Source organism: Battus philenor, unplaced genomic scaffold, assembly GCF_028537555.1.
Source record: "Battus philenor isolate CCGP_79_NKW_IND1 unplaced genomic scaffold, ilBatPhil1.0.hap1 SCAF_2, whole genome shotgun sequence".
NCBI classification, from domain to species: Eukaryota; Metazoa; Arthropoda; class Insecta; order Lepidoptera; family Papilionidae; genus Battus; species Battus philenor.
Window position 1 is genome coordinate 12,882,339 of NW_027181682.1, and position 26,499 is coordinate 12,908,837.

General features: G+C 33.5%; 2 protein-coding genes across 3 annotated transcripts; one reads left to right on the forward strand and one right to left on the reverse strand.

Moving 5' to 3' along the window:
* Window positions 1-2,906: 2,906 nt before the first annotated feature.
* LOC137921957 (cytosolic carboxypeptidase 6-like) lies at window positions 2,907-11,675 on the forward strand. Its single transcript, XM_068764764.1, has 12 exons — window positions 2,907-2,964; window positions 3,131-3,381; window positions 4,272-4,366; window positions 4,873-5,089; window positions 5,732-5,900; window positions 5,994-6,061; window positions 6,425-6,583; window positions 7,747-7,838; window positions 8,391-8,605; window positions 9,242-9,389; window positions 10,583-10,755; window positions 11,483-11,675. Exons 1-12 carry the CDS (start codon window positions 2,907-2,909, stop codon window positions 11,662-11,664), a joined length of 1,827 nt encoding a protein of 608 aa, XP_068620865.1. The 3' UTR covers window positions 11,665-11,675.
* Window positions 11,676-12,227: 552 nt separating this feature from the next.
* On the reverse strand, window positions 12,228-26,106 carry LOC137922424 (TATA box-binding protein-like 1). Of its 2 annotated transcripts, none has more exons than XM_068765407.1 (4): window positions 24,448-24,657; window positions 23,439-24,034; window positions 17,197-17,291; window positions 12,228-12,893 (listed from the first exon to the last, which is right to left on the reverse strand). In XM_068765407.1, exons 2-4 carry the CDS (start codon window positions 24,017-24,019, stop codon window positions 12,667-12,669), a joined length of 903 nt encoding a protein of 300 aa, XP_068621508.1. In that variant the 5' UTR covers window positions 24,020-24,034; window positions 24,448-24,657; the 3' UTR covers window positions 12,228-12,666. The 2 variants fall into 2 exon arrangements, with proteins under 2 accessions (XP_068621508.1, XP_068621507.1); XM_068765406.1 differs by lacking the exon at window positions 24,448-24,657 and adding an exon at window positions 25,844-26,106 and having other exon boundaries at window positions 12,229-12,893.
* Between the last annotated feature and the right edge of the window lie 393 nt (window positions 26,107-26,499).

The following is a 26,499-nucleotide window of genomic DNA, read 5'->3' on the forward strand; positions in this document are numbered from 1 at the left end:
AGATAAGTTCAGTATAGATTCTTGAAAGAATAGCGAAACATAATAAAAAATCGTATTAAATTTTTCATTTACCACCTACATCATAGTATTTATGATGTATATGTTATTATACAGGCTTTAGAATTAGCTGCTTGTTATTGTATTTTCCAAGACATTTATAAGTATTTTATAAGTGTTTTTCTTTTAATTTCTTTTAAGTAAAATATTTCGAAAGCAAATGTCTTTGAAACATTAGTTATGTATTAATAAATCATGTACAACATTATAAAGTTACGAATAAATTTTATATTAGTACTTTACTAATTTAATTTATATGACAATAAGTTATCATTTTTATTTATCGGTAATATTCCGTACTTATCAAAAGGCTTTACTCTTACAGAGTAATATGTACACCCCTTTTAGGTCGATAAAACGATACATTCTATACATTGGTATTAAACATCTTTGTTAAAGTATATCTTGATTAGATTTCCGCTGAAAGTGAAGTCTAAATTTCCAAAAGTGTTATTATGAAAGTAAAAAAAAAATTGCCGTCTGTGTTTGTCGTGTTTTATTCACCGTTCAGGCTACCATTATATAAGAGATTAAGTTTATTCTAGTGTATATAAAACTGTGGTCTTCAGGCATCATTTATTACTGACACTCTTAAGCTGTTATGACGCAATAAATTTAAGAAAAAATATAGAAATGAACTTATGTCGCATAATTTTGACAGGAACAGTAAATATTTAATACCGTTGATTAACTATACATTATGCAACAAAAAGTATATTTTATAAGGGAATGCAAAATGCTTTTATCAAGCGCGCCTTGAAGCACGTACATCCGTTTTCGTGACGGATAACGGACGCGGTGTACGCACTCGGATATTGTGGAAGGCGTCTTCTACAATATCCGAGGGATTAATACGCGTGGCCGCAAACACGCAATCTGCCTCGCGCGGCTATCAACCGTAACATTTAAATCAATGTCGATCGATAATAAGTTAATTTTAAAATATATTCATTTTTTTATAATACAAAAAGCATTAAGGAAAAAGCTTTTCAATTAATATATAATTTCTTAAATAAATATTTCAATCTTTAACAAGTGCAGATGCGCACCAACGCTCGATTTCTGTCGCCAAAAAAACAGAGAGAATGAGTTATTGTTGCTTGACGGAAAAAAAATGTATCTTTATATCATCATCATATCAGCCATAAAACCTATTTGCTTAGTCCTCCACTAAATGTTTCCAGAATGAAGGCTTGAAAGCACTCCGGTTCTAACGGTTAACAACATAGTCCTCTGTACGTTAAATACGTTTATTCATTTATTTATTTTTTTTATTGCACAGCGTCTGGCCGATAACTTTTAACTGTACAAAGATTATCATGTCCGCTAATTTAAAAAAATATGGTTGATATTTAAATTGTATTTCGCAGTATTCGTTTCAATAAAACGAATGCAAATTGTTTGCAAAGCTCTTTGTGCGCAAAATTTAAGTTTAAATGTAATCCTGTATTGATCCGAAAGGAATCGGTACGTGAAACAATTTCCGGTAATTTATGATATTGGACTTTGTTCTTCCGATCAACGGATATGGACATGGAATTGATTTTCAACTGCCCGAATTTAAATCACACGTGATAGTATCAACACGTATTCATGGGTGCCACAGAGCAGGCATCTATAGTATATCCATTTAATTTAATTCCTTAATACTTTATATATCGTTTCAATATTTTGGATATAAATATCCCATTCTATGTATTATTACATTATTTTTAGTTAATATTTCTGGAATGAAAATAGATCTTTTATAACTCATACTAGGTGTATTGCTACCGTCTAATTAAATACAGAAAGCAAATATCTAAAAAATAGGGTCAAATATTTACTTAATATTCTAATATTCTCAACTTTTTATTCCAGCGTAATAATCATACTTTCACTAACGTAAAATTTAGATTAAAATTTGAAACGAAATTTTCTCCTGTGGCATAATTATTTAGAGTATATTACATCACAACAGTTTTAATCAACGACAGTACGTTTTTAGTTACTTTATCCGGACCTGAATAGTGTTACAACTTAAACATACTATTTAAGATCTGTGGTAAAAGATTTCTCTTAAAGGAGTCACATGGTTGTTGTTTCAACCCAAAAATCATATATCCCCCCCCCCGAAGATATTCTAAGTGGGATTAACCATAATCGCCACGCTTCGCAGGCGGATTGGCTATCGTAGTGTGGTATTATGGTACACAAAGGACGCAGCTTCCCATCCTCTGGAAACTAGTTTGTGAGCAGTACCAATCCTATACTCGTATATCAATGCACAAAGTTTATATGATATTATATTTTATTTTATAATATTATATGATATTATATGACAGGAATCGAACTCGAGACGTACTATCGCAAGTCTCAGTCCTTTACCACAGGGCTACTGTCGATTATAAAGGTTGTTATAAGCAATTTAAACGAAAATATGCTGTTGGTTTCTGGTTGATGTCGCTGTTAATTCGAAAATGTTTATTCGCGCAGTCATAAATAAACTAACTCTTTAGATATAAGATATCTAGAAAGATACCACCGGCGTTAACTATATAAAAAAAACGAAATATTCCTAAACTAAACAGCAATTATTCAAAAATAAATCTCTTAACCTACTGTTTCTTTGGTTTCCTTTATACTGTATTGATGATTAAATATCAAATAAGCCTTTCAATCAAGCCACGCGGGAACTGTTACAGCTTTCAATTGACTGACTTTAAAATATACGAACGAATGGCGTGTTGGGTAAACGATTTTCCTCGGGTAACATTAGTGCATTTATCGCATGGGCTCCATGTGAGCGTGCTATGTGCCTATGCTATTTTGAAATAAGCCGTGTTCCATTCGCTTGTTTAGTTTTAACTATGGAAGCCTTGGTAGAGGACCTGGAGCATACTACCATATACAAACGGAATCCTGACTGTATTAATTTTTATTATTCTCTTAATCTATTTTTCTACTCTGCTACTTAAAACTAGTTCTTTAAGTTAAAATTTAGATAATTTAATATTAAACTTAGACGAATTTTTTGATATAATTTTTTTATCTTTTTTAAACTTAGTCAACAATAACGTTTGTTATAAACAAGCAGATAGCGAAGAGAGTGATGGGGAAGGCGGGCTGGGGAATTTAAACCGTCTGATAGTTCGTCCGCCGGGCCACAGCGGCAAGGCCAAGCGGGGACATCTTTGCTTCGACGCGGCGTTCGAGTGCGGCAATCTGGGCCGAGCCGATCACATCACGGAGCTAGAGTACGATCTCTACGTCAGACCTGACTCCTGCCGACCAAGAGCCAGATTCTGGTTTAACTTCACGGTGGAAAACGTTAAGCAAGATCAGGTATTATCACATTTAAAATCATAAAAACAATAAACAAACATCCTTATTAGGATACAATTGTTGTAAATTTGTGTATATATTTGGATAAAAATATTAAAAATAAACTTAGGTTGCAATATATTACATGCAAATCTAACAATCGTAATTAGACAGTAAGCAATTTAAAGTAGAAAAATAAATTGTATGTAGTGCTTAATTTGTATAACTTACTCTACCAATCTACACAGGTTCGTCAAGATAGTAAGTAAAACTTTTAACGTAATATATAATTAAACAAAGTGATAAAGTTCCAATGAAATATATTTATAAATATCTGCTGATCATGACAAAGAAACGTAGACAACAAAAAAAATACCTAGAGATAGTACTCTTCAGTTAAATAATCAAGAAAACCGTTCTTCAATACAACAATAAAGATGTATTATAAGATGTATTATTAATAGGTTCTGTTACATAAAAACATTAATGTACTACTATATACTGTGATCGGTTATATTCTAAAGCTTTAAACCTTTTCTTCCTGTACTAATCACTGTATAAAATGATCATTTTGAACTATTACATTTTTTAAAGAAATACACCAATTTATTTTTTCTATTGAAATGCGACAGGCTTGTAACTTCTGGCAGTACAGTCTGCAGGGACAGAAAGAAAACAATAATTATTTTTTAATTTTTAATAATTTCAATTTTTAAAATGCTATTTCGAATAATATCTACACATACAACTAATCAACTGCCAACAACTTTGTATAAACAAAAACATATTTTTAGAACCGAAATCATTAATCGACGTATTTAAAAACAACTAGTGGTTTGTGTTAAGTCCGAATATATGTTATAAATGCATTCTTGTCGAACCTTATTTTGACGTAAGTGGTAAATTTTCAGAGAGTGATATTCAATATAGTAAATTTCGGAAAAGAATTCACATTATATGATAAAGATATGACGCCGTTGGTAAGATCTACTTCTCGCCAGAAATGGTGAGTACGCTCGCTTGCTCTTTTTTATAAATTTGTTCTAAATATTTAGCTAAACCAATGGTTCATTTATTACACTGTTTTTTATGTGGAGTCAATCTCTATAAAATTAATCGTAATCTGTGTAATCACAAATAATTTCTCTTATTTTTATTAAAACATTTGTATACTCAATTAATGCTTTGAATTCGAAGTATAGAATAGTCGGCTGTAATTTTACATTAAATTATTTGGCAAATGAAACCGTTATTGAGGTCAATATAACATTGGAAGAGAATAATTTCATTTTAATTCCAGAATAAATTAAGTGCTACAATTATTGAACATCAATAAGAGGCTGGGAAGAACTGTACGTCCCAAAACACCTTTTCCTTCATAATTAAAAAAGTAATTTCACAGTGACCAATAAAACTAATATTCCCGAAAGCAACAGTTTGAGTCCACTGTTATTTCTTTATACATGTACATATGTGTAACAAATGACGTACGTACATTAATAATCCTTTCAGGCAGCGTATACCAAGACGGCTTTTATTCTATCACAAATCAGTAGTACATAGAGGGCGTAAAATTCTCAGCCTGGCGTTCGGATTCGACCGTGAAGAGGATGTGTACCAGTTTGCTGCCGCCGCGCCATATTCCTATTCCCGGTTGCAGAAGTATTTAGCTATATGGCAGAAGCGAGCGCAAGCTTTCGCCACCAGGGAGACCATCGCTCAATCAACTGTGAGATATCAACTATAATTAGACCTTAACCAGTTGTAGCCTTTTTATCGGCCATTGCATTCAAAAACAAACTGGACACATAAATTTTATGGTGTCAGATACTTAGCGTCACGTGAGCGGCGAAGTATTTGTGTCGCTAGTTGTTCCTATACTTCCGTCGCATCTACTTGGGTAACTTATATTCGTACAGTAATTAAAGATAATTTAAACTGTCCCAAAAGCTTTCATTCCATCTCCCATAGCCGTTCAGATCTAGTCAACACACTGAACTCTCATACCCTATAATGCTTTCATCTGATCACTGTGGAACTATTTTTCTGAGATAACAAAAGTGGTGTGGTTCTGTATCTTAACTGAAATTAAACACTCATCTCATCAACGGTATGTCTTGTTGCAGCGGTTCACAAAGAGCGACCGTTACGACGGCGTTCTAGAAGGCGAGTTCCATGTTAACAAAACGGTTGTTGTCTCTTTATTCATAGCATGACGTCGCTCGGAGCCCGCAAATTAACAATTGTCCATAAGATGTATAGCTGTTTGGCAGCTACAGTACGAATGAAACCGCCCACAAAATCACAAAGAAATTTGAAATTGTTTATATTTGTTCCTATATTGTAACAAAATAAAATTTTTTTATTCCAGCAAAAACGTCAAATTGACCTCATAACAATCGGAGATTTGAACGTGAAAGAAAGCGAAAACAAAGATGAAAGTGTAGGAAAAATTAAAAACGTTGAGACCAAAAAACGAGTTGTTCTTGTAATTGCTAGATCGCATGGAGGTGAACCGCCGTCTTCTTACATCTGTCAAGGTATTAGATAATAGAATATCCGACATAAATAGCACATCTTAGAATATTTTCTTAAGCTTTCACTATTTTACAATATTAAATTGTTTCTTACAGGTTTGCTGGATTATGTATTGAGTTCTGCCGAGAACGCATCTGCTGTTAAGGATCATATAGTGATACAAGTAATATTTTTTTCCCACTATTTCCACTATCTTTATATAACAATCCACTTGCTAATTTAAAAATTTAAAAGCATCAAATATTTTTCATTGTGTCGTCATTACAACTTACATTAAACAATAAAGTATGCCTCGATATATGTAAATTTTCTGAAAGTAAAAATACAACTATCTAATCTAATTCACCTTATTTTTATTTATTATAATCTGTTGTTAAAAATATTTGAGACTTAAAATAAAACTTTCAAAAAAATCTTTTTTTTTGAGTCACACATTGTATAGCAGTTTACCTACTCCGATATAACAAATTTTCATTTCTTTCCGTCTTCTCTTTTAATTTTGGTTATATCTTTTATCTTAATACAGGTTGTGCCAATGTTAAACCCGGATGGAGTATTTTTGGGTAATCACCGCGCTGACATTCTCGGCTCCGACCCCAATCGTTGCTGGAACCGCGCCACCACCTTCGCGCACCCAGCCCTAGTTGCAGTAAAGGAACATATTCGCAAAATCACAGCTGAGAAGGTATTATTTCATGAATACATAACCTTTACGTGAGACCATACCACAGTTCCAAAATGAATTTAAATGACTGCCGTCAGTTATTAGTAACAGGCAGTCATCTGATGTCAGCTGATAGACTCCTACTTAAGCCTCCCCCAACGATCGTGACGATGACCCGTTTTACGTTGCCCACATCCAGCGACTACCAGCGACCTTGACTGTGTCTTTGGTCCACCAAGTGAAAGAAAGGCGCAAGGCTTGTCCACACTATATCTACCGGCTCATTTTATCAATATAATATCCTTAATGATTAAATAAGCAGTAATGGGAATCTATAGAAATTAGGCTCGACTTCGGGGACCCACGAATGAAAATGCTAAAGGCGTGTCGAGTGAAAAACGAAACCCAGGTTTTCTTTCGGATGTATTTGCCAAGTAACTTCATAGAATATCCGTCTGAGCACCCAAAAGATCATATTAATGAACTAACGACCTCAGCTGGGACTCACGAAGAAACCTCTGAGCTCAGTTTTTGCAAGAAGTTTGATGTAACCAACCCTAACACACTACAAGCTGCCATGAAAAATCTTCATCAGACATAAATCATTAAACACATGTGAAGCTGCCACATTTATTCAGAAGCTTAATATTATGTTATTGCCCAATTGCTAACGGTAATTTTGGCAGGAGACAAACTTCGAGTAAGGCCTGAAGGACACGAATTGACAATCGTAGATACAAGCTATTAAGACGCCGCGCGACTGAGGGAACCTTTCATGATATTATTCTAGCTTTGTAACTTGTTCAACACAAGCATTCCGCAATAGAGTTCTGTATGGAACAATCGCATTGTTTATTTCACACAAAGGTCTTTCATTTAAATAGATAGAGAATCTCTCCCTGCTCCTAAAGTTCTCTTATCCTAAATAGAGTTTTGACAGTTAGGCGGCGTGTTCCTTAAAGTGCGTCGACCATTGAAGCGGCGTTCTAGGAGGCTAAAGGGAATAGATTTCGCTGAAAGCCTGCCATAACTGTATTCTTTCTGAACACATTGTTGTTCTGTGCTAGATTTAATAAAACTAATAATTCATTAAAATAAAATGACAGGTTATAGAAATTTATTATTTATACTTAGATTTTTTAACAATCTCGCGTGTTAAAATTTTAACATTTTTCATTTTTTAGAATCTTCAATTGGATTTTATTATCGACGTTCACGCTGATATTAGCCACGAGGGTGTGTTTGTACGAGGAAACTCATATGACGACGTCTACAGGTAAATAATATCTAACAGGGAATTATTTCAACACGATTTTAGGTAAAAAAAACTGCCTAGTTGTCAAGTCTAATAATTTGTATTATTTCGTTAAATCAATTTCTAGTCAAAAAGTTTTGCCTAATATGCAAAGTAAGACCGCGGTGATCTACGTAATATGTTTTTAAGTTTCATTATAAATAATACTCTTGGCTAAAGTTCCTGATTATGATTTTAGGGATCAGACTCATTTCGAGTATTGTGGCTTGAAAGTACGAGTATTTGTCTGTTTATGACTACGAAAGGTTTTTGGTAAAAAAACCTAAAGTTATTTTAATTTATATCGGTTCTAACTTTATAAAAATCTTCAGTATCTTAACTATAAAGTTATGTATATTAGGACTGTTATGGACATTCTAAAAAGATGTTTGATTAAGTAAAACTTGGGTTTAGAAATTTTACGTAATTATTGATTGGTATTAATAAAATTTTAATTTAATAATGTTTCAAGTGTGTCAAGAAAATATATCTCATAAATAGTATGGTTATGACAACGTAAATCGTTGGATAAAGGTTCGAGCGACATGCGGTGCTTCCGAAATTTCTGGCAATGCGCATGGAAGCTTGGCAGACGAGCAACTGCCTGTACAACGCGGAAAGCACGCTGGCAGGCACTGCGCGACGAGCTCTTCCAACCGCCGGCGTGGACGCTTACACACTCACCGTATCCATGGGCGGCAGAAGGATCAACCCTGAAGGACCTTACATCCATTACACTGAAGATGCTTGTATCCTTTATATGGATTTTTTTCAGCAATCTATTTCCATTTCTTCCCATTTAAGATATATCTATTGCAATAACACATTAATTATGTTTTACATAATTAATAGTATATTCATATATGTCAACGTAAACTCGTGCAGACAGCAAGTAGGCAGGTGTGTGAATGAGATAGAAAAATAACACAAAAGAAATAAAATACTACTTACTATTACTATGTTATACTATAATTATACTTATGTAAGTGCATACAAAGACGATACTTTTAATAAAATTTTCAAAATCGCAGTTTTATTGCGAACTATTGCATTTCGAATCCGAAAACGTGAGTTGAAAACGACGAAACTATCTACGCGAGTAGTGGACATCCTATGACTTTATAGTCATAGGTTGACCACTTTCCATTTCAGATCCTTCATGAACATCATTATTAATGTTTAAGAAGGATCTGAAACAAGAAAAATCCATTACATTATTAGAAAAATGTAGTACAGTAAATATTTACGTAGTGCATTATTTTTGAATATCGAAGCGACGTTTGTACAATGTTTATAAAACACATTTTCCTGTAATATTTTTTAAAAGTACAAATTATAATACATCTACTATGAACAGGAATGTGATCTCCTTGATTTAAAATAAGATTCAAAAATAGGAAGAGCTTTAGTAAAGGCTTTGTGCGATTACTATCGACATATAGGTGTAATACCGGCCCGGGTCGGCGCTCCGAGCAAAAAGAAAGAGGTGCGTGGGCGACGTCGGCGCAGGCGTCCAGTCTATGAACGCGAAAGGTCAAGATCGTTCGTTATATTATTATATTACTATTAAGTAGCTAAAATAGAACAATCTAGAGCATATTACTTATTATAACGTATAGTATTCTGTCGTATTATTTATTTATTATTTTGTTTTAGAAGGCAACTCACAAGTTTTTTGAACTTTTAATTAGCATGATACGACGCATTCAATTGCTTAGTTTTTATCATTAAATATAAAAGTTTCGCTTATAAGGCATCACGACAATATTTTGTAAATATTAGGAATCTCGTCTTATAACAGATGTCACAATACTTGTCGAGACAGTCCACCTGATCTTTAGTCGAATAGTTTTTTAACATTATGCAAAATTTTAAATAACAAAAGCTTAGTTTTAAAACATAACATTTAATATTGTCACCATGAAGCACTGGCTATAAGTCTGGTTCTCTTTATAGGTACTTTTAGACTCCATGGAAGATCCATATATAAATTACTACATATGCATAATAACGCATATTGTTCTCTCCGTAATGTGTATTTATAATTTTAAACGTTTTTATTTCATTAAACAAATATGCGTATTTATTTTTAATTTAGTGCATTTATTTCAACTGTATTATCGTGACTTGTTCAACCTACGAAAGGTTCTCGTGTGACAACCAAGAGCCGGTAGACGCGGCATAAATGACCCCCCCTAGGTGGACCGACGACATAGTTAAGGTCACGGGAAAACCCTGGATGCAGGCAGCGTAAGACTGGCAATACTGCCACTATGTATTTAGCCTACATAAGGCCTATATTGTGTACTGGGCATTTATTGGCTAAAACAGAGGACTTTATAAAAATTTTAATGTCCTCTTAAACTATTGTTAATTTAGACAAGAAATTCAAAACGTCGTATATGATCGATTATGAAAAAATTGCAGATAATATGGCAACCCAAACAACCTTAAAAATAATTTTATGTCCAAAAAATTACGTCATTGCTCTTGCCATCATCTTTAATATACTCACAATCAATCTTCTGCATTTATTTAAGAACATGTTTTATAAATGTGAATATTAATTTTATATATTTGTTATGTTAAAAAAAAAATAGTTTAGTATATCAATTTTTACATTAAAAACGTTGCCGACTTCTGGGCTAAAATATGTATAATAACGTTTATTTATTCTTAATTTTATAATTAATTTGTACATCTTGATTCAAACGTATATATAACAGATCCACTAGCTGGTCGCCTGAGCGTCGCGTGTTGGCGGCGCGCGTGCTTTCGCCGCCATTGCCGCGAACTTCCCCCCCGCCCCGCGCACTGCCCACCAGAGCCGCGAAGCACTTTGTGTTGCGTGCGAGATCGCAACGTGCACGCGAAGACCACGTGTTACCCATTATTACTGGTAATGCACATAGACTATTAAACAATGGTACTATTAGACTAGTTATTTTAGCTGAACCCTTTGGCCTGTTTTACACCCCCTAAAAATAGCTGTATATGGTCATGATTATTAGCTTTAGAAACTTCAAGGCCGTGCCTGCTATTCGGCAAGTCTCGTCTTTATGAAAATTTTGGAATTTTCTATGGACATAGTATGCAAAGTAAGTCCTTTTCTTGTAACGACTTATAGCACGTCTGTAGCTTATCGCAGAAAAATTCTAAGTAAGCGGCGTTTGGCGGCGTCGTTATTTTTTAATTGATATTAATAAAATTCTTTCTAATTAAATATTAAAATTCATGTAAATATATCAAGAAATTATGTCACATGAATAGTATTCGTTTTGACAACGATGTCCCCTGTCGAAATGGAGAAAATCAATACTATTTATATACTGTTTCTTTAATTCTTTCTGAGGCAAGTGCGATCCATATCAATTTGATGTTTTTCGTTATTATTGTATTTTATTTCTAGGTATTATACCTTTATTATCAGTATGTACGTATGTATGTTTTGTACACGTGAACTACCCAATATTCATACTTCTGCCCTTTCCATACCTATTACTGTCTGTAAGAGATTGCCTCATGTGATAAGAACGCCCATTGTACTTTTTTGTTTATTATGAAACTATTTAAATGTATCCTAGCTTGTACAATAAAGATGATGTAATAAAAATATTTTTGCATAGGTATTGCAGTGAGAACTCCTCGATTAGCGGTAGTGGATCTCAGTGCCTACATCCGCACTCCGGAAAAGATGCAAAGGAAACAATTCGCGGGCGCTAGACTACACGCGAGACATTCCATAAGACGCTCGCGTCGAAGAGACGCCACGAGCGACGAATACGACACGCACGAATCAGATTCATAGAACCAACTTATTTACACAGTACATCTTTCTCGTTAGTTACAGACATATACGTGTCAATATAACAATAAATAAATTACCCATTTCTTGGAAGTTTTACTTTTATCCTATATCTATATATATATGGTGATTGTTTAGATATAGAAGCTTAAAAATGGTGAATATATCTAATATAATATGTTCAATCCAAAATAAATGGTTTAAGAAATTCACTTTACATTTAAAATAGGTCAGTTTTTACTACCTGTGTCTGTAGAATTAGTATTACCAGAAGATATTGGCCTGTAAGCATTCTAATAGAAAAATTTAATATATCCGAGTGATCACTTCGCCCCCTTTACAGCTTCTACACTAATAACCAATCACTCTAGAGTATCAAAAAAGTCATGCAAATTACACCATTCATTACTCAAGAACAACTGATCCAATTTAAATGAATTTTAATTTTCGATTTGTCTTTTGCTGAAATCGTGTAATAAATAATAAAATCAATCAAAATGTGGTCACGTTAAAAAGCAATCTTAATAAATTTTCGTCAATATTAAAATATTCTCCAATTTTTTTGTTTTTCGTTTTTCGCAAGAATGAAACGACAATGTTTTAATGAAATGTATAATTTCTAAGCTTTATTTACAATGACTAACAACTAACTAACCATTCAGTCATCACTTTCTTATCTCAAATCTTATCCTGAACACTATTATCACTACAATTCAATCATAACTGCAACAGCAAAGTGAATAATAATTGAGTATCAGTATCGGAGATTTATTCGCGGCGGTCGTCGCGCGGGTCGACGTGATCGATGTTCGCGTAGTAAGATACACTCGTAGATTAGTAGAAGCGCGAGCGCGGTTCGCGTTGGTCAAGCGCGAAGCACCTCTAATAAATATCTTTGGCATGAACTGGGAAGTTCGCCGACGATCGAGACGCGGGTGCGCCGGCGAGCGCGAGCGCGTGCGTGGGCGTGGGCGCCGAGCGGCCGGCGTGCGTGCGTCGGCGCCGTCATTCCCAAGCGTCCGCGTCTGCGTCCGCCTCGCCCCCGGGTGCGTCGTCGTCAGAGAGCGTCACGAGGCGGAGGTCGGTGGTGAGCGGCGCGGCGGGCGGCTGCGGGCGCGCGCCTCGCCTCTGCCGCAACAGTTCGTCGTCGGCTGGCGTGCGCGGCTTGCGGAACTCGTACACCAGCGGGAAGATGCGCTCCACGGCCGACTGCACGTCGCTCACACTCCGGGCTGCCGATACACAAATAGCCATGCTCACTCAACAAATAACCACCCAACCCTTTGTTACACGATTTTGAAATGAAGCAGTATAACAATAAATACACATTTTTACACGATATTTCAGTTCGAACACGAATCCCAATAAATTACTTTTTAAATCTAATTTCAACAGTACTTATAGAACTTATCTTTACAGCATCATATTGCAATTGGAGGAATATCGTAACCCCAGTTTTTTAAGCCTGATTGCAAGCTTGTTAGCAAGTAGCAATGTAACATTAATTTTTATTTATATTAATTATGTTTATCACAGACTGAATTTTCACAGGTCACTGATTTTAATTTTTTTTAGCTAAAAAACTAAATGTTTCCGTTTTATAAATACTTATTCAATTTGGATTTCATTATTACTCCTTTTTTAAGAAAATATTTAGTTTTCCAATCATGTACTATTGATACCAAACATAAAATGGTTGAACATGTCCCCAAATTAACCATATCTCACATGTATCTTTTACACGCTTTCCAAAGGTGGTCGTTATCAATGTACGGCACATTGACATAAGAAACATTTCTTATGTCAATTGATGATGATTCCGAATGTGTAAAACAATATGAAAAATCAATAATACCGAGCCCTTGGAACACTCTCCTCTCTACAGTTCTATTACACTGGTTAGTTACGAATTCCATTTTCATAGAGTAGAAAAATTATACAATAACAATAAAACAATAATAAATATTTGTGGTGGTCATGTTAACTGTTCGGAACTGTTGTCAGAGGTAAACTTTCGAATTCCTGCAACGACAACGCGTTCTAGATCTCTCTTTTTTTTATCAACGGCTAAGACAAATATCGGTAAACGTGCACCCTTATACAGGATGTGTGACCTCCACAATTTATATATTAGTGATATTTATTATATATTAGATATATTCTCGTAGCCTCTCGTATCTTTTAAAAGACAATTTTGTTCGAAATTATTGAATACACACAATAAAATTTAAACCTCATTGGAACGTGACGGATTGTTGTGACTCGTAATTATTGTGGTGTGATCTGCGGAATGCGCTGGATCTTTGATCTCTGTTTAGTAAAGTTTTTCTTTGTTTTATCATTGTTTGATCTTAAATCATTAAATGTTCTTAGTGAGATAGTTATAAGGTAACAATTGTAACTAATTCTATATTTCTAAGTTTTTAAGTTTGTACTTTCATACTGCCTTTTGTTACTGTTTATTTTCAATAAAGTAAATAAATAAACAGTATTGGAGTGTAACTAAAGGACAGAATGTTTGTTGTTATAACTCTTAAATTAATTTTACAAAACACATTCTTTCAATTTACTTAAAATCCAAATGACCGGTTCTGAAAGAATAAGGAATATACTCCTAAACAACTTAGAAACAATAATAAAATTAAGTTTACAAAACATAGAATATTTAAAAAAATGCGAAGCTAAAAACATTATCCACGAATATATCTCCATCGCAACACCTGCTATTGAGGTAATAAATTAAATATATAATGAATAATAAAATAAATAATGATAAAATATATTGAGGGAATATCTGGGGGATGCCCCTGCCTTGGAATTGGTGTCTATTGGCTGACATGATGATGAACATAGAATAAAAAGGCATACAAAGTGATGATTTACAGTTAATTAATATCGAACTAAACAATGATGCTGCTGATGGCTGTGTGCACAATACACTTCCTGCCGACGCGGTGACGGACTAAGCCATGATTTAAACGGAACTAGTCGACTCATTTCCCGGAAGCATTAGACTGAATCGAAGATAAAATATTAGAAATAATGTGCTGTGTTTTATTGTTTTTCAAATATTAGTACTTAAATATATTTGTAGTTAAGATCTAATATTATGTAAATTGAACGAAATTCTTATGTACCAAATAAAGCCATGGGCGACACCTTAACAAACATATTTTAAAAGAATTCTGACAGTGAATTTAGTTTGAAATCTGCTTGTATCGAAATATTCATGTAAATAGAACACCAATATCTCAATATAATCGAATATGCCTGGCATATATAAGTCACGCGTGTAAAGTTTATTGAAAAAGTTTTCAACGAGCCACATTGCTACTATCAAACAAAACCCATATAAAAGTAAGACGCGTGGCCCCTTTGCCCGACTAGACGGTGTCAAATCTATTAAACAATTTTAGGCCTATATCTCTAAAACTACAAGATATAGGTCACTAATTTTGTTTATAAATAATCGCATTTTATTTTCTTTACAATGTAAATCATGTTTAATGTTCGTTTTTAACGATTTCCCAACTTTGATTCTATGTTAGGCTCACCAGTGACTTGTAAAGCAAACATATTAAATACATTTTACAAGGTTCATTAAACTAATACATGATTGGGCAGTAAATACAAGCTGATTGATAATATTTTATTATTCTACGTATCATTTACATAGTTTCGATACAAGGTAACCCTTATGAAAACGTGTAAAAATCCAGTAGTTTCATTTGTGGCCACATGTTTATAATTCGCATTTAAACTATGATCGCCGAGTTGTAACAGAATTATTATAATATTATTGATATATCAACTCGCACCTGGATGACTTCATGAAGTTCACGACAAGTAAATGTCTCAAGAATTAAAATGAAAACTTACTTTTTGCCCGTTCTAAATTGGGCCGATTGATACGAAGGCAAATATGTACTAATTATGCAAATAAGAGCGATACTAAGCGATTCGGTTACAATAAATTCTACTTAAAACAAATGTAATAAATTTCGCCACAAATCTATAGGTAATGCAGTGCGGCCAATTAATCACTGTCGTTTTTTGATCATACAGAATGTGATTTCTAAAACGGAACTCAGTCATAATCTATAAAACAATTACATAATAACTTGGTCTTATGCGATTTAACAAGCAGAAATAATTCTAGAAGAAAAATACGGTATTTTTCTTTTATTTATCAATGGAAAATCCTACATGTGATATCCTTCTCAAATGCCGGACTGCTACCGAATAGAATCGCACGGTCTTGTTTCACGGCTTCTGTTAAAATTAGGGGCAAGCTTTTGCGTTATTTCCTAAGCTTTCACATAATAATACGGCAGTAGAATATTACTTCAATGTCTTAGGATATATCCGGATATTCTCAACCGTTATCACACAGACAGGACATAGAAGTAAAGTCACCCCAAACGTCCAAGTCTCCGGCTGCATATAAGCTCTTATGTAACAATAAACCTACGAATCCTTAATTCGTTTTCGCTAATTTTTTATCTCAAACAGTTCATTTTAACAATTATTTCATATAAATGTTGTAACATCCTCCGCATTTGTGCATGTTGTGAATGATTTTCGCTGCTTCAAAATAATTAAAAAAAATTAAATTTGAATATTCAATGCTGGTGCAACCGTTATGGTCAAAAGTTTTTCAGGTGTCATCCTTGAGCCAGTAGACAGCATCGTGGTGAATAATCAAGATCGCGGAAAGTGAAGCGGACAACGCAAGACCGACCATTCATCGTGGAGTTTTTTTCCTCAATTATGATCAGAACACAAGCTTGTGTAATGTGATAGTTTCAGAGCATTAATATGATTCAAAGTAATTGATTTTGTATTTCCCTGAAGCGGGTTATAACATGGATAATTAAGGTTGCAATTTGATTTAATTTCGACCAAAAAGTATTGCCAATACTTGTATAATTTCAACAAATCAAGGTACTCACTTGAACTCAATAACCAAACTTACTTAAAAAGTTTTTGTAGGGAATCAACCCGGAGGCAATAGTTTACGAATTTCCTTGCGCAACGTGATTGGTTTCGTAGAGGTAAAAATAACCGTTATTAATATATGTACATGAACCTATAGTAACAGCAATAGTCCTTAATTTCGATTTGTTTATAACATAAAACACACACTTTTAACTAATACTCTATTTAAATAACTAATGTGTAAAGTGCAGTAAATAAAGACTTGTTCTCTATCGTAATTTTTCTTATTGATTAATTTAATAATAGATAAATGAAAAAAAAAACTAGAATTGTAAAACATGTGGAATTCTATTGTATTTTTGGTAGTTATATCACTCTGAATAAACATGATATATGTTCTATCATCATTAAGTCGATAGACGTTCACTGCCTTCCCCAAAGGTCGCCTACAATGAACAGTAATGAACTTATGTACAGTATATAATTAAAATTAAAAGTAAATTATAACAAAAATTTGTTGATCCTATAATAAAGACGGCAAGTACAACAGTGACCCAGATATGACGGCGTAATTGCGAACATTCATAGACCACACACCTGTTATTGTCACACCACCTGTGGAAAATATCTTCAGCGTGGCCTTGGGGTTGTACAGTTTGTACGTCACACCGGGATGGAGCTCCGGTTCGTAGCTGAAACAAGAAACGGATCCATTTTAGGACATCGAAGAAAGTCGCCTCGATTTCGCAGCGATGAAACCTGTTCCGAACTGCTTATCATTAGGCTAATTTAAATAAAAAATTAAAACAAGTAAACACGCTATTAAGGAAAAATACCATTGTATTTTTCAACGGATGTAGTTTTTTTGGCTTGTTATACAGGGTGATAGATTATGTGTGTTAAGCATTGAAGTAATATATATCTCATTTGTCAACAAAAAGATTTCGCACCCATTTCCAATCAGCCTTTATAAAAGGGTCAATTTAAAATATGTTACATTTTTTTTTATTGGAATGCGGCCGGTTAATAACTTCCGGCAGTACAAAGCTTCATGGGGCAGATAGTAAAAAAAAATCATTTTTATGTGCAGTAATCCGAAATTTGTAAACATTTTTCTTATAATATCATTTAGTTAATTATTTCAGAAATCAATTATTTTTGGATAGGATGTACCATACATTAATTGACAGCAAATGTCTCATTTCTTCACCTTTTTAAAGCCAATAACCAACCTATATACTGATAAAAAGCCCACAGTTTTTTTTAAACTTTTAGGTAACAACTTGTCGCTCGCTTATATCTACTACACAATTTATTTACTAATTTAAACGTAGTCCGGTTTAAGACATCCGCAAGTACTGTAATTACTGAGTTAAAACTAAATTTAGTCCGATCGCGTTAAGAATACATTGTGTAAATCAGCGGACAATGGTGAAGAATCGTTGTGCGCCGGCCTAGCCATCGAAAAATATTAAAAAGTTAAGTTCACAATCACCAGTTGTAGACACACTTTCGAAAACTACAGCAGATTAAGAACGCTTCAATTGATTATTGGGCGTGACTAGGGCGGCGGACAATGATTCAATGCATTTTTAACGCGAATAGCCTTGTGATTACTGCGTTAAGGAGACATCATCTCAAGTGGCCTTTCATTCATTTATACACATCGTTACACGGTTTGGATCATTTGTAATAACCATTTGTATAAGATGAGATGGAGTCCTAGTGTCTCGAGATAAATCAGTCCAGCCAAGCCGATCCAAGTGGGCTAATGTCAAGAACAATTAGAGATCTAATAGATTCAGGCGTTACTCTGCGGAATTCCATCCTAAGTAAGAAAAGGAATAATATATGCACGACTACTGCTACATAGCGGAAGTAGCTATATATTAGTCCTTTTCTTGCTTAACAATTAGAGAATCTACCAAGTTATATCATTAGTTTAAGTATCGTTAAGCTAACTTGATATTAAATATATTGGCTTAAATGAGTCATAGTCTTAATTACATGCAATATCCGTACCGAAATAGTACGCCATGGTAATATATAATTAATATAAAAGAAATTAGAATCAAATTGAACTTTCCCATTGGCTTTATCTCTGGTAGACAGATCGCAGGGTTCCAAACGTGCCCTGACGGCCCACAACAAACACAGTCAGGTTTTTTTGTAACTATTTTCACCAATATTCTTAATTCAGTTATAAGAGCAATTCATTCCTGAGCTTTATCAACACTGCATTATGATTATTTTAAAGATTTTGTTTAATAAACTTTTTATATTTACTGTATTATAAATTGATGAAATTTATTGTGAAAGTAAAGGCGTCATTTTATGAAGCCTAAATAAAGGTATATTAAAAATAGTGTGTTTTAGTTAGTGTTATCTAGGTGATGAACGCCTCTGGTGTGTTACGTAATATTTTTTTATCAAAAAATCTAACGTACCATTATGAGCGCGACGTATTACATATGCGGCGAACGCACCTATCATCACTTTCTATTATTGAAAAAAAAAATTAACTGTGTGATCATTAAGAATGTTCGGTTGATTTCTAATGACCTTACATCTTGTTTTATTCTTAGGCAAACATTTTTTTTAAAACATTTTTTATGTTAATCATTTATCTCAAAGTATGTACAATTTGGTAAACTCTCGCAAAACCTTCGACCAGTATCGATTTCGTATACAACTAATGATAATTTGTCAAGATTTAAACTCTGAAAATTATGATGCACATGATCAAAATCGTGTTTCGTTAGACCTTAAGAAAAATTTCTCGGCCTTGATCAAAGTCGATAAGCATTTTCGGCCTTCTATGGAAATTGACAACTTTCAGACAATTAAATATTAACAAACAAAATACACATTTAGCATCCCTATACTTTTTAACAACTCGTAATATTGGCGAAAAGCAGGTATCGTGTGATAATCTTTTTTAATAATCTCTACTGTCAATTATTGGGTTATTTGTGATCAAAATCTGCAGGAGCATACATTATGCTTAAATCTTTATCTTTTCGACTCAAAAAATTTTTCTTTCTCACAAGTAAACAATAATAATATGCGTCTCAAGTTTAGTAATTCTAACAGGCAGGTAGATTCGTCACAGGTGGTAAACCTTTCGCTGACCACCTGACACTGACGTAATTTTTTTTTAAATTTGTCCACATGCTATTTAAATTCGAACATAATAAAAGTAATGTGAAAATTACGTTTATATTTGGATGTACTCATTTAATATTACGTCTCAAATTTTCTCTCCGCGTTTAGCTTTTAAATACGCAATGTACATTCGTCTAGATTGCACACTGCCTACACTCTTGTCGCTATTATTGATATTCAACCTTTTTGTAGTATAACCATTTACAATTAAAATGAACTACAATTATACAAGTAAGAATTTTAAAAGCTTTGATATATAAAAAAACATAGGATGCCGTTTCAAAATTAGCCGATCACGGGCGCATGCACCGGACGGGGCACCTTGACCGGACGACTCCCAGCAACTAATTCAACGCAATAAAATCAGGGTAACGAACTCTTTCCCCTTTAACTATTATTTACGACGTAAAATACACTGGTGCACTATAGATGCCAATTTTTATTCTTTAAAATGCAGTTGTTGTTTTATTAATGTGATTCAAAAATACACAAAAGTGAATGAAATGCCATTTACGTAGCTTAGAAGAAATAGATTTATAATGTTTTCTGACTCGATATTTGCGCCTGCCAACAAGAGTAAAAATTTCCAATTACAATTTTCAAATACTTTTTCTTTAATTCTAAGATGACATTCTCTCAAATTGTTATCTCTATATCCTTTTTTGCTAAAGACTGTCCTAGGAAGAAAACCCCGCTAAATATTTCTGTAATAAAATAAAAATGCGTCTTCACTCATGCACCAGTTTGAAGGGCGCTTCCCACTTTGTAAATTACGCTTCAAGGTGACGAACACGAACGCGATTGTGGTAAGATTTTGTACATCAAAAGCTTGCGTAACACTTCATTGTTACCTACAGATGAACAGCCGCCTTGTTCCGTCACGTAATGGTATAAAAAAGCCGATAATGAAATTAAGTTTTAACCAATTGACTGCACGGCGCAGTCGGCGCGTCGCGTCGTGGGAAACTTCTCGTGTAATAAATATTCATGTCACATATATTCATGACGAAAAATTAATTATTAGACACTCCCTGTTGAAATTCCGCAAAATGGTCTCCTCGTCGCTATCATTGACGACAACCGCACAAATTAAAGATTATTACTAACATGATCTTTGATGTGCCTTCTTATGCCAAATTTGGTCTTGTAAAAAGCTCGAGTAGTAGAGATGTCCCACAGAGTTATAATTATAATTAAAAGCATAGTATATAGTATTATAATTAAAAGTGCTTACATTTTTAAAGACTATTGTGTGCGGAATCTATATATCTTTAGAACACCCTTCAAGTAAGGGTGCAGACCACCTTTTTGTTTAAATGTCATTACAGTACATAAATACTTCTATACACGGTTTCAACACTCGACGACTGAATCTAGCTCAAAAAAGTTTTAACATATACTTTTTTATACCAAAATTTCAGTCGAGACGATATGAATGGTCATTTAATGGTAAATGTACAGATTGTTCTACAAAAAAATTGTATAGTAACACAATAACATGGCAATGTAGATCATGGTTGTGAGACGTGACATTTATATAGACCACATTACGTCTTACAAACAGAACACAGTATCTTTATACAGTTCTGTCTGGCTAGATATCGCGGTGATTTAGTACCCGCTATTTGATATGGCACGTCGGAAATACTCTATATTTTTACACATATAGGAAGTTAAAAACAGTAGTGTTAAACAACGATTAATATTTCCGATCAGCTAGATAAATTACGAGCATTATATTTATTTATATAGCTCCTAGCTAGAAATCATTTTAACATGTGTAATGTTACTTTGCTTATAATAAACTTTTAAAATAATTAAATTGTCAAATACACCTATATTTTATTTAAACACAGAAATAACATAAGAATATTGACAAGTATTTTAATTTTATTTGGGGATATTCTCTTGTTCCAGGCTCCAAAGAATAATATATAATTGATTGCTTGTTCAAACTTCTATATTAAGAATATTATAGAAAGTGATCATAAAAATAGTTTCTTGTTGATTGTTTTCAGATCAGAGCGTTTAGAACTCTCGTGGTCACGTATTTTTAATTGAAGGATGCCACATTATAAGAATGTTTAACTTGGTGTTAGGTAATATCAAACTTGGGTCTTATGGGTATTTTTACGTGAATAATTATGTGAATACTTGAATAACAAAATGAATCGCCGAATATACATCAATATTGATCAACAAACCGCTTTACAACTAATAATTGACTAAAACCCGAATTTATTAAGCAAAATTTAATTAAAATCGTTTTTATATTATGTACCATTCAATAGGTTTTGCTGGTTTTTGTATACCTATTACATGTTCAAGTTTTCTTCCTTTACCAATCTACACGTTCCTTGCCACGGTAATTTTTGAAGATTTTCCATTCAGGCCGCGTGGGGCGTATACGACCCACATTTAAAAAATTGAAAAAAAGTCGTTTAAGACGTATGCTTTGCACTTTTTCAATACTGCAAAGCTATAATTAGCAGGAAAAAGTTATATTTTAATATGCATTTACCTACGCGCCGTATGCGCGTCATTCATATCAGTGTAGTTATCTATATTCGACCCTAGAATTCATTTTTTAAGAATCCTTTGTTTTCCAATGAGGAATGCAAATGGCCTGAAAGTGCAGCTAGGGTCGTATACGCCCCACATGTCATAGAATTCGTTTAGATTTTTATATGTAAAGTTTTTTGAATCTTTAAAGTGTATTAATTTTAAATAAAATTTTACGACTTGTAGCATAAATTTGGATAGGCGGCACTTAAAAAGGGCTACATCTATAGCTGCGGTTGCGGTTAATACCAAAATAAAATTAAACAGGTAATGCAACATAAGCTTCAGAATTCTTTGGAATGTTATCAAGGGGATACAATGAAATCTATAGGCGATTAAAAACCGGATGAAAGACAAGATTCAATTATAATTCGGTATAATTTAATGCTGATTTAGATGCTTGATGCAAGGTGAGAAATACAAGAACAGTGTACTTAAAACGAAGCAGACTAGGCTACGCTAGGACAGACTGTGTGGCGGCAACCGCTGTCGACGCTCAAATTAATATGCTTTACGTCATTGTTGCTCGAACGGGAACTACGGCGGATATAAATAAGATCGTAGATTGACATTTTTATTAATTCAAACTAACTTTATAAAAGGATTCAGGATCTAGCTTTCCATGATCCCTTATCATATTGTCAGATTAGAGTTATATGTAATGATAGATGCTGATATGTTTGTTCAGTTAAAATGTATTCAGGTAGAAAAATATAATTGTTTGCATAAAAATTCCAACAATAATTTAAAAAATTCATTAGCATATAAACTGATTTTATATAGCTCTTGTATGAGAATTTAATTTTATAGGCTGCAAAAGGACAGCAACAAGTTTCCAAAAAAAAAATGTTCCATATAATTACAATGTATTGGGAACAGAACACATTTTTGAAACAGCTATAGTTAAAATATATTAAACCAATTTCCCAAGTAACAAACAACTTAGGTATATTTAAAAGGTAAATGAACTATGTATTATGATAATTTTATATAGCGTTTATCTGCTTTGTGGTCGAATGGTAAAATGTCATTCACACATATAATTTTAAATCTCCCACTGTAAACAATTATTATCTAGGTTATTCTTTTTAGATAAAATGCGTCATACTCACTCTGCTTCCTTATATTTTTTGGAGAAGGCTATGATCCGTATACCAAAAGGCATACGGCAGGTTCCCAGGACGTTGACCACGCGGAAGTTCTGAAAGCGCACTTGGAAGCCAAGCTTCTGCAGCGCGCGCGCATACCGGCGTGCTGCAACCTTTGCTTGATCCTCACTGGTGGCGCCAGTGCACGTCACGCGCCCAGACGACCAGATAGACGCCGTGGTATAGGGCCGACGCAGCTTCATCGTCACCATTCCGTTCTCACGACGGAATTCTACATTAACACCATTCAAAGCTATTTGTCTCAAATTCAGGTGGCACTTAACACTAAAACTGCACACAACATTGTTTATCATTATGTCTATTTCTGGAGTTTCTTCCTCCTCTTCAGTAGCAGCCTCCATAGGCACTTCCTCAGTATTAACACAGGGAGGCTGTGATTCTGGGGGCTTTCCTGTCTCACAGTATTCGTGGTCAGGCACCATATGACTGGCGACACTGTGAGCAGATATGCCATGGTTAGCCACAACTCCATGAGTGCCTTTGCTCAGCTCCTTAATACCATTTTCTTGAATAAGTGTAGCCATGTCCACCACGGCTTGCTGAAATAATATAAGTATTACATTACACAGAGAAGTCCAAAAATTACATTGTAAATGCATTAATAATTCATTTTAAGTTTTGTAATTATTTTATATTTTGCATAAATAATAAAGTTACATCATAGCCTTTCAAGCCAACTATGAAGGAATTTTAGTTTTACATAAATAAATTAGAAAAAACTATCAGTACAGCCATGTTAAACCTAATAAAACAATTATTTTCTTCATTTTCAACCACATATTATCAGCCCTCAGAAACAAAACATTGAACAGGTATATCATGTGTATGTAAATGAGACATTTTTAAATTATGGTAAGATGGAAACTAAATGTTACTACATTTTTACATTCAACCCTACCTACAAGTTGAAATGGAAAATAATAAATAAATCCTCAATTTTTAATATACTTACAAGAGGAAATGATTCATGCAACCTTAATCAAAAAGTGATTAAATACTGTGCATGTAGTGGTTATCAGCAGCGCCCAGCAGCCATAAAGGGAACTTTATTGAAAATCTTTGATTGCACAACAATGGCAAATGCCAAACATGCCTCACAATGAAATGTTTAACATGACTTCACAAGTCCTTATATAACCTGTTACATTTCCACTGCTTTACTTCTATGCCAATTTCTATATTAAGCATAAACTTAAATATTTACTATCAGAAATAATAAACTATTATACAATAATTAAAATCTAAGAACATATGATTAAGATCACCAATTCTATATTTCTCATTGAGAAAAATGCTATTCTTCATGTATGTATGATAGTACACAAGAGGCAAAAAATTAGAATTAAAATTATAAATCTTTAGGAGCTGAATTTTCAATTGATTACTAAAAAAACTAGGTTAAATTAAACAACATTACTAAATATAGTTAAAACCTATTGATCATTGTCAAAAACACAACTGGTTGATGATAAGATATGCCTGTTATAACATGCTATAGCATGAACAAAAGACTACACTTTTGACAAAAAAATTATATGTAAGTAAAACTGATTAATTTGGAAACTGCAGTAACTAAAAATCTGCAATGGGTTAAAAATCTGGGTCACTACTCTCCGTAGAGACAAATTTCGCGAAGATTTAATGGAGGGGCAATAATTTAGGCCACTTCCCACGACGCAGAGCGGTGCGACAACATGACACTCGCACAGCTGACTGTCGGACATGCTTTACCCCTCCACCGCCAACTGTCGCCACTGTCGCTCCTACAGCGCTCAAATGCACCAGCCCCAGGAAGGATCATATTCTATTTAAACAGCCTCCACATCTCACTACTTAGTTATAATCTTTTCCTTCTTTAAGTTTATGGCGTGTATCAAAAAGATAAATTACAAAATGCAACATAAACTACCACCATTGACTGCTTTCATTAGAATTGGTTAAAAACTGGTTACAATTAACGGAAACTCATTTGAAGTTAAAATAACATTTTACTAATACAGGGTTTTTTATGATTAAAAATAAAATAGATTGTAGTCAGCAGTTATTGACCCCACAATAACGTTAATTCACACGTGATTGAAAAGCACAAAGGAATTGTTCCTTGTGCACATTTATAAAAGTAACATATTTTTATGCCAAAACCCATATTAACGTAGTTATGAACCGAATAACAAAACAGGTATGCATCAATTCAAATTTTTAAAAAAATATATCACGAGAAATTTTATAGCAAAATGGAACATAAGTTAATATCACTGAATGACACTCTGTGGATGCTTTTATAGAATAACATAGGGAGGATAGTGTACCTAAGGTATTAATAGTAGTTATTGAAACAACAAGTTTACCTGAAATAATGTGCTATATTTGTCACAATTATTTTTACACCACCAATGAAGTAATAATTTTCATTGCAAAATGATCCAAATGATGAAGATAATTACAATGTTTCAATTCACACTGTAGCCTACAATTTAAGAGACATACGATAAAACTTTCAGGTATATATGAAGATCCTATCTAATATTGCTATTCGTTAATGCAAAAATTAAAGGCTTATGCACGTCCTGTCTAGCACCGCCATGTTCTATCCGATCGAGTGAGAACGAGAATAAAATCAACTCATTCAACCAAAGAGTGATTAATCTGAATGAGTAATCTTTCATTCAAATAGATTATCACACTATTTTTGATTCGGATCAGCACTACTTTGTGTGGTAGAGAAATAAATGTTTAATAATTCTCACTTTTAATTTATTTATCCTTGTGTTAATATATACAAACAATAATAACACCAAAATAAATTACTCATTGACGGTTTAGTCACTGATTGAATAATTTTTTCAATGTTGCAAACTTATCAAAATTTTTCACAAACTTTACAAGGTTTATTTTTTAACAGTATGTTGTTGTGGCAATGTTAATAATAACTATTATGTACTGAATATATTTATGAATAAAAATAAAATGATTAAGTAAATAAATATTTTAGCTATATGATTTT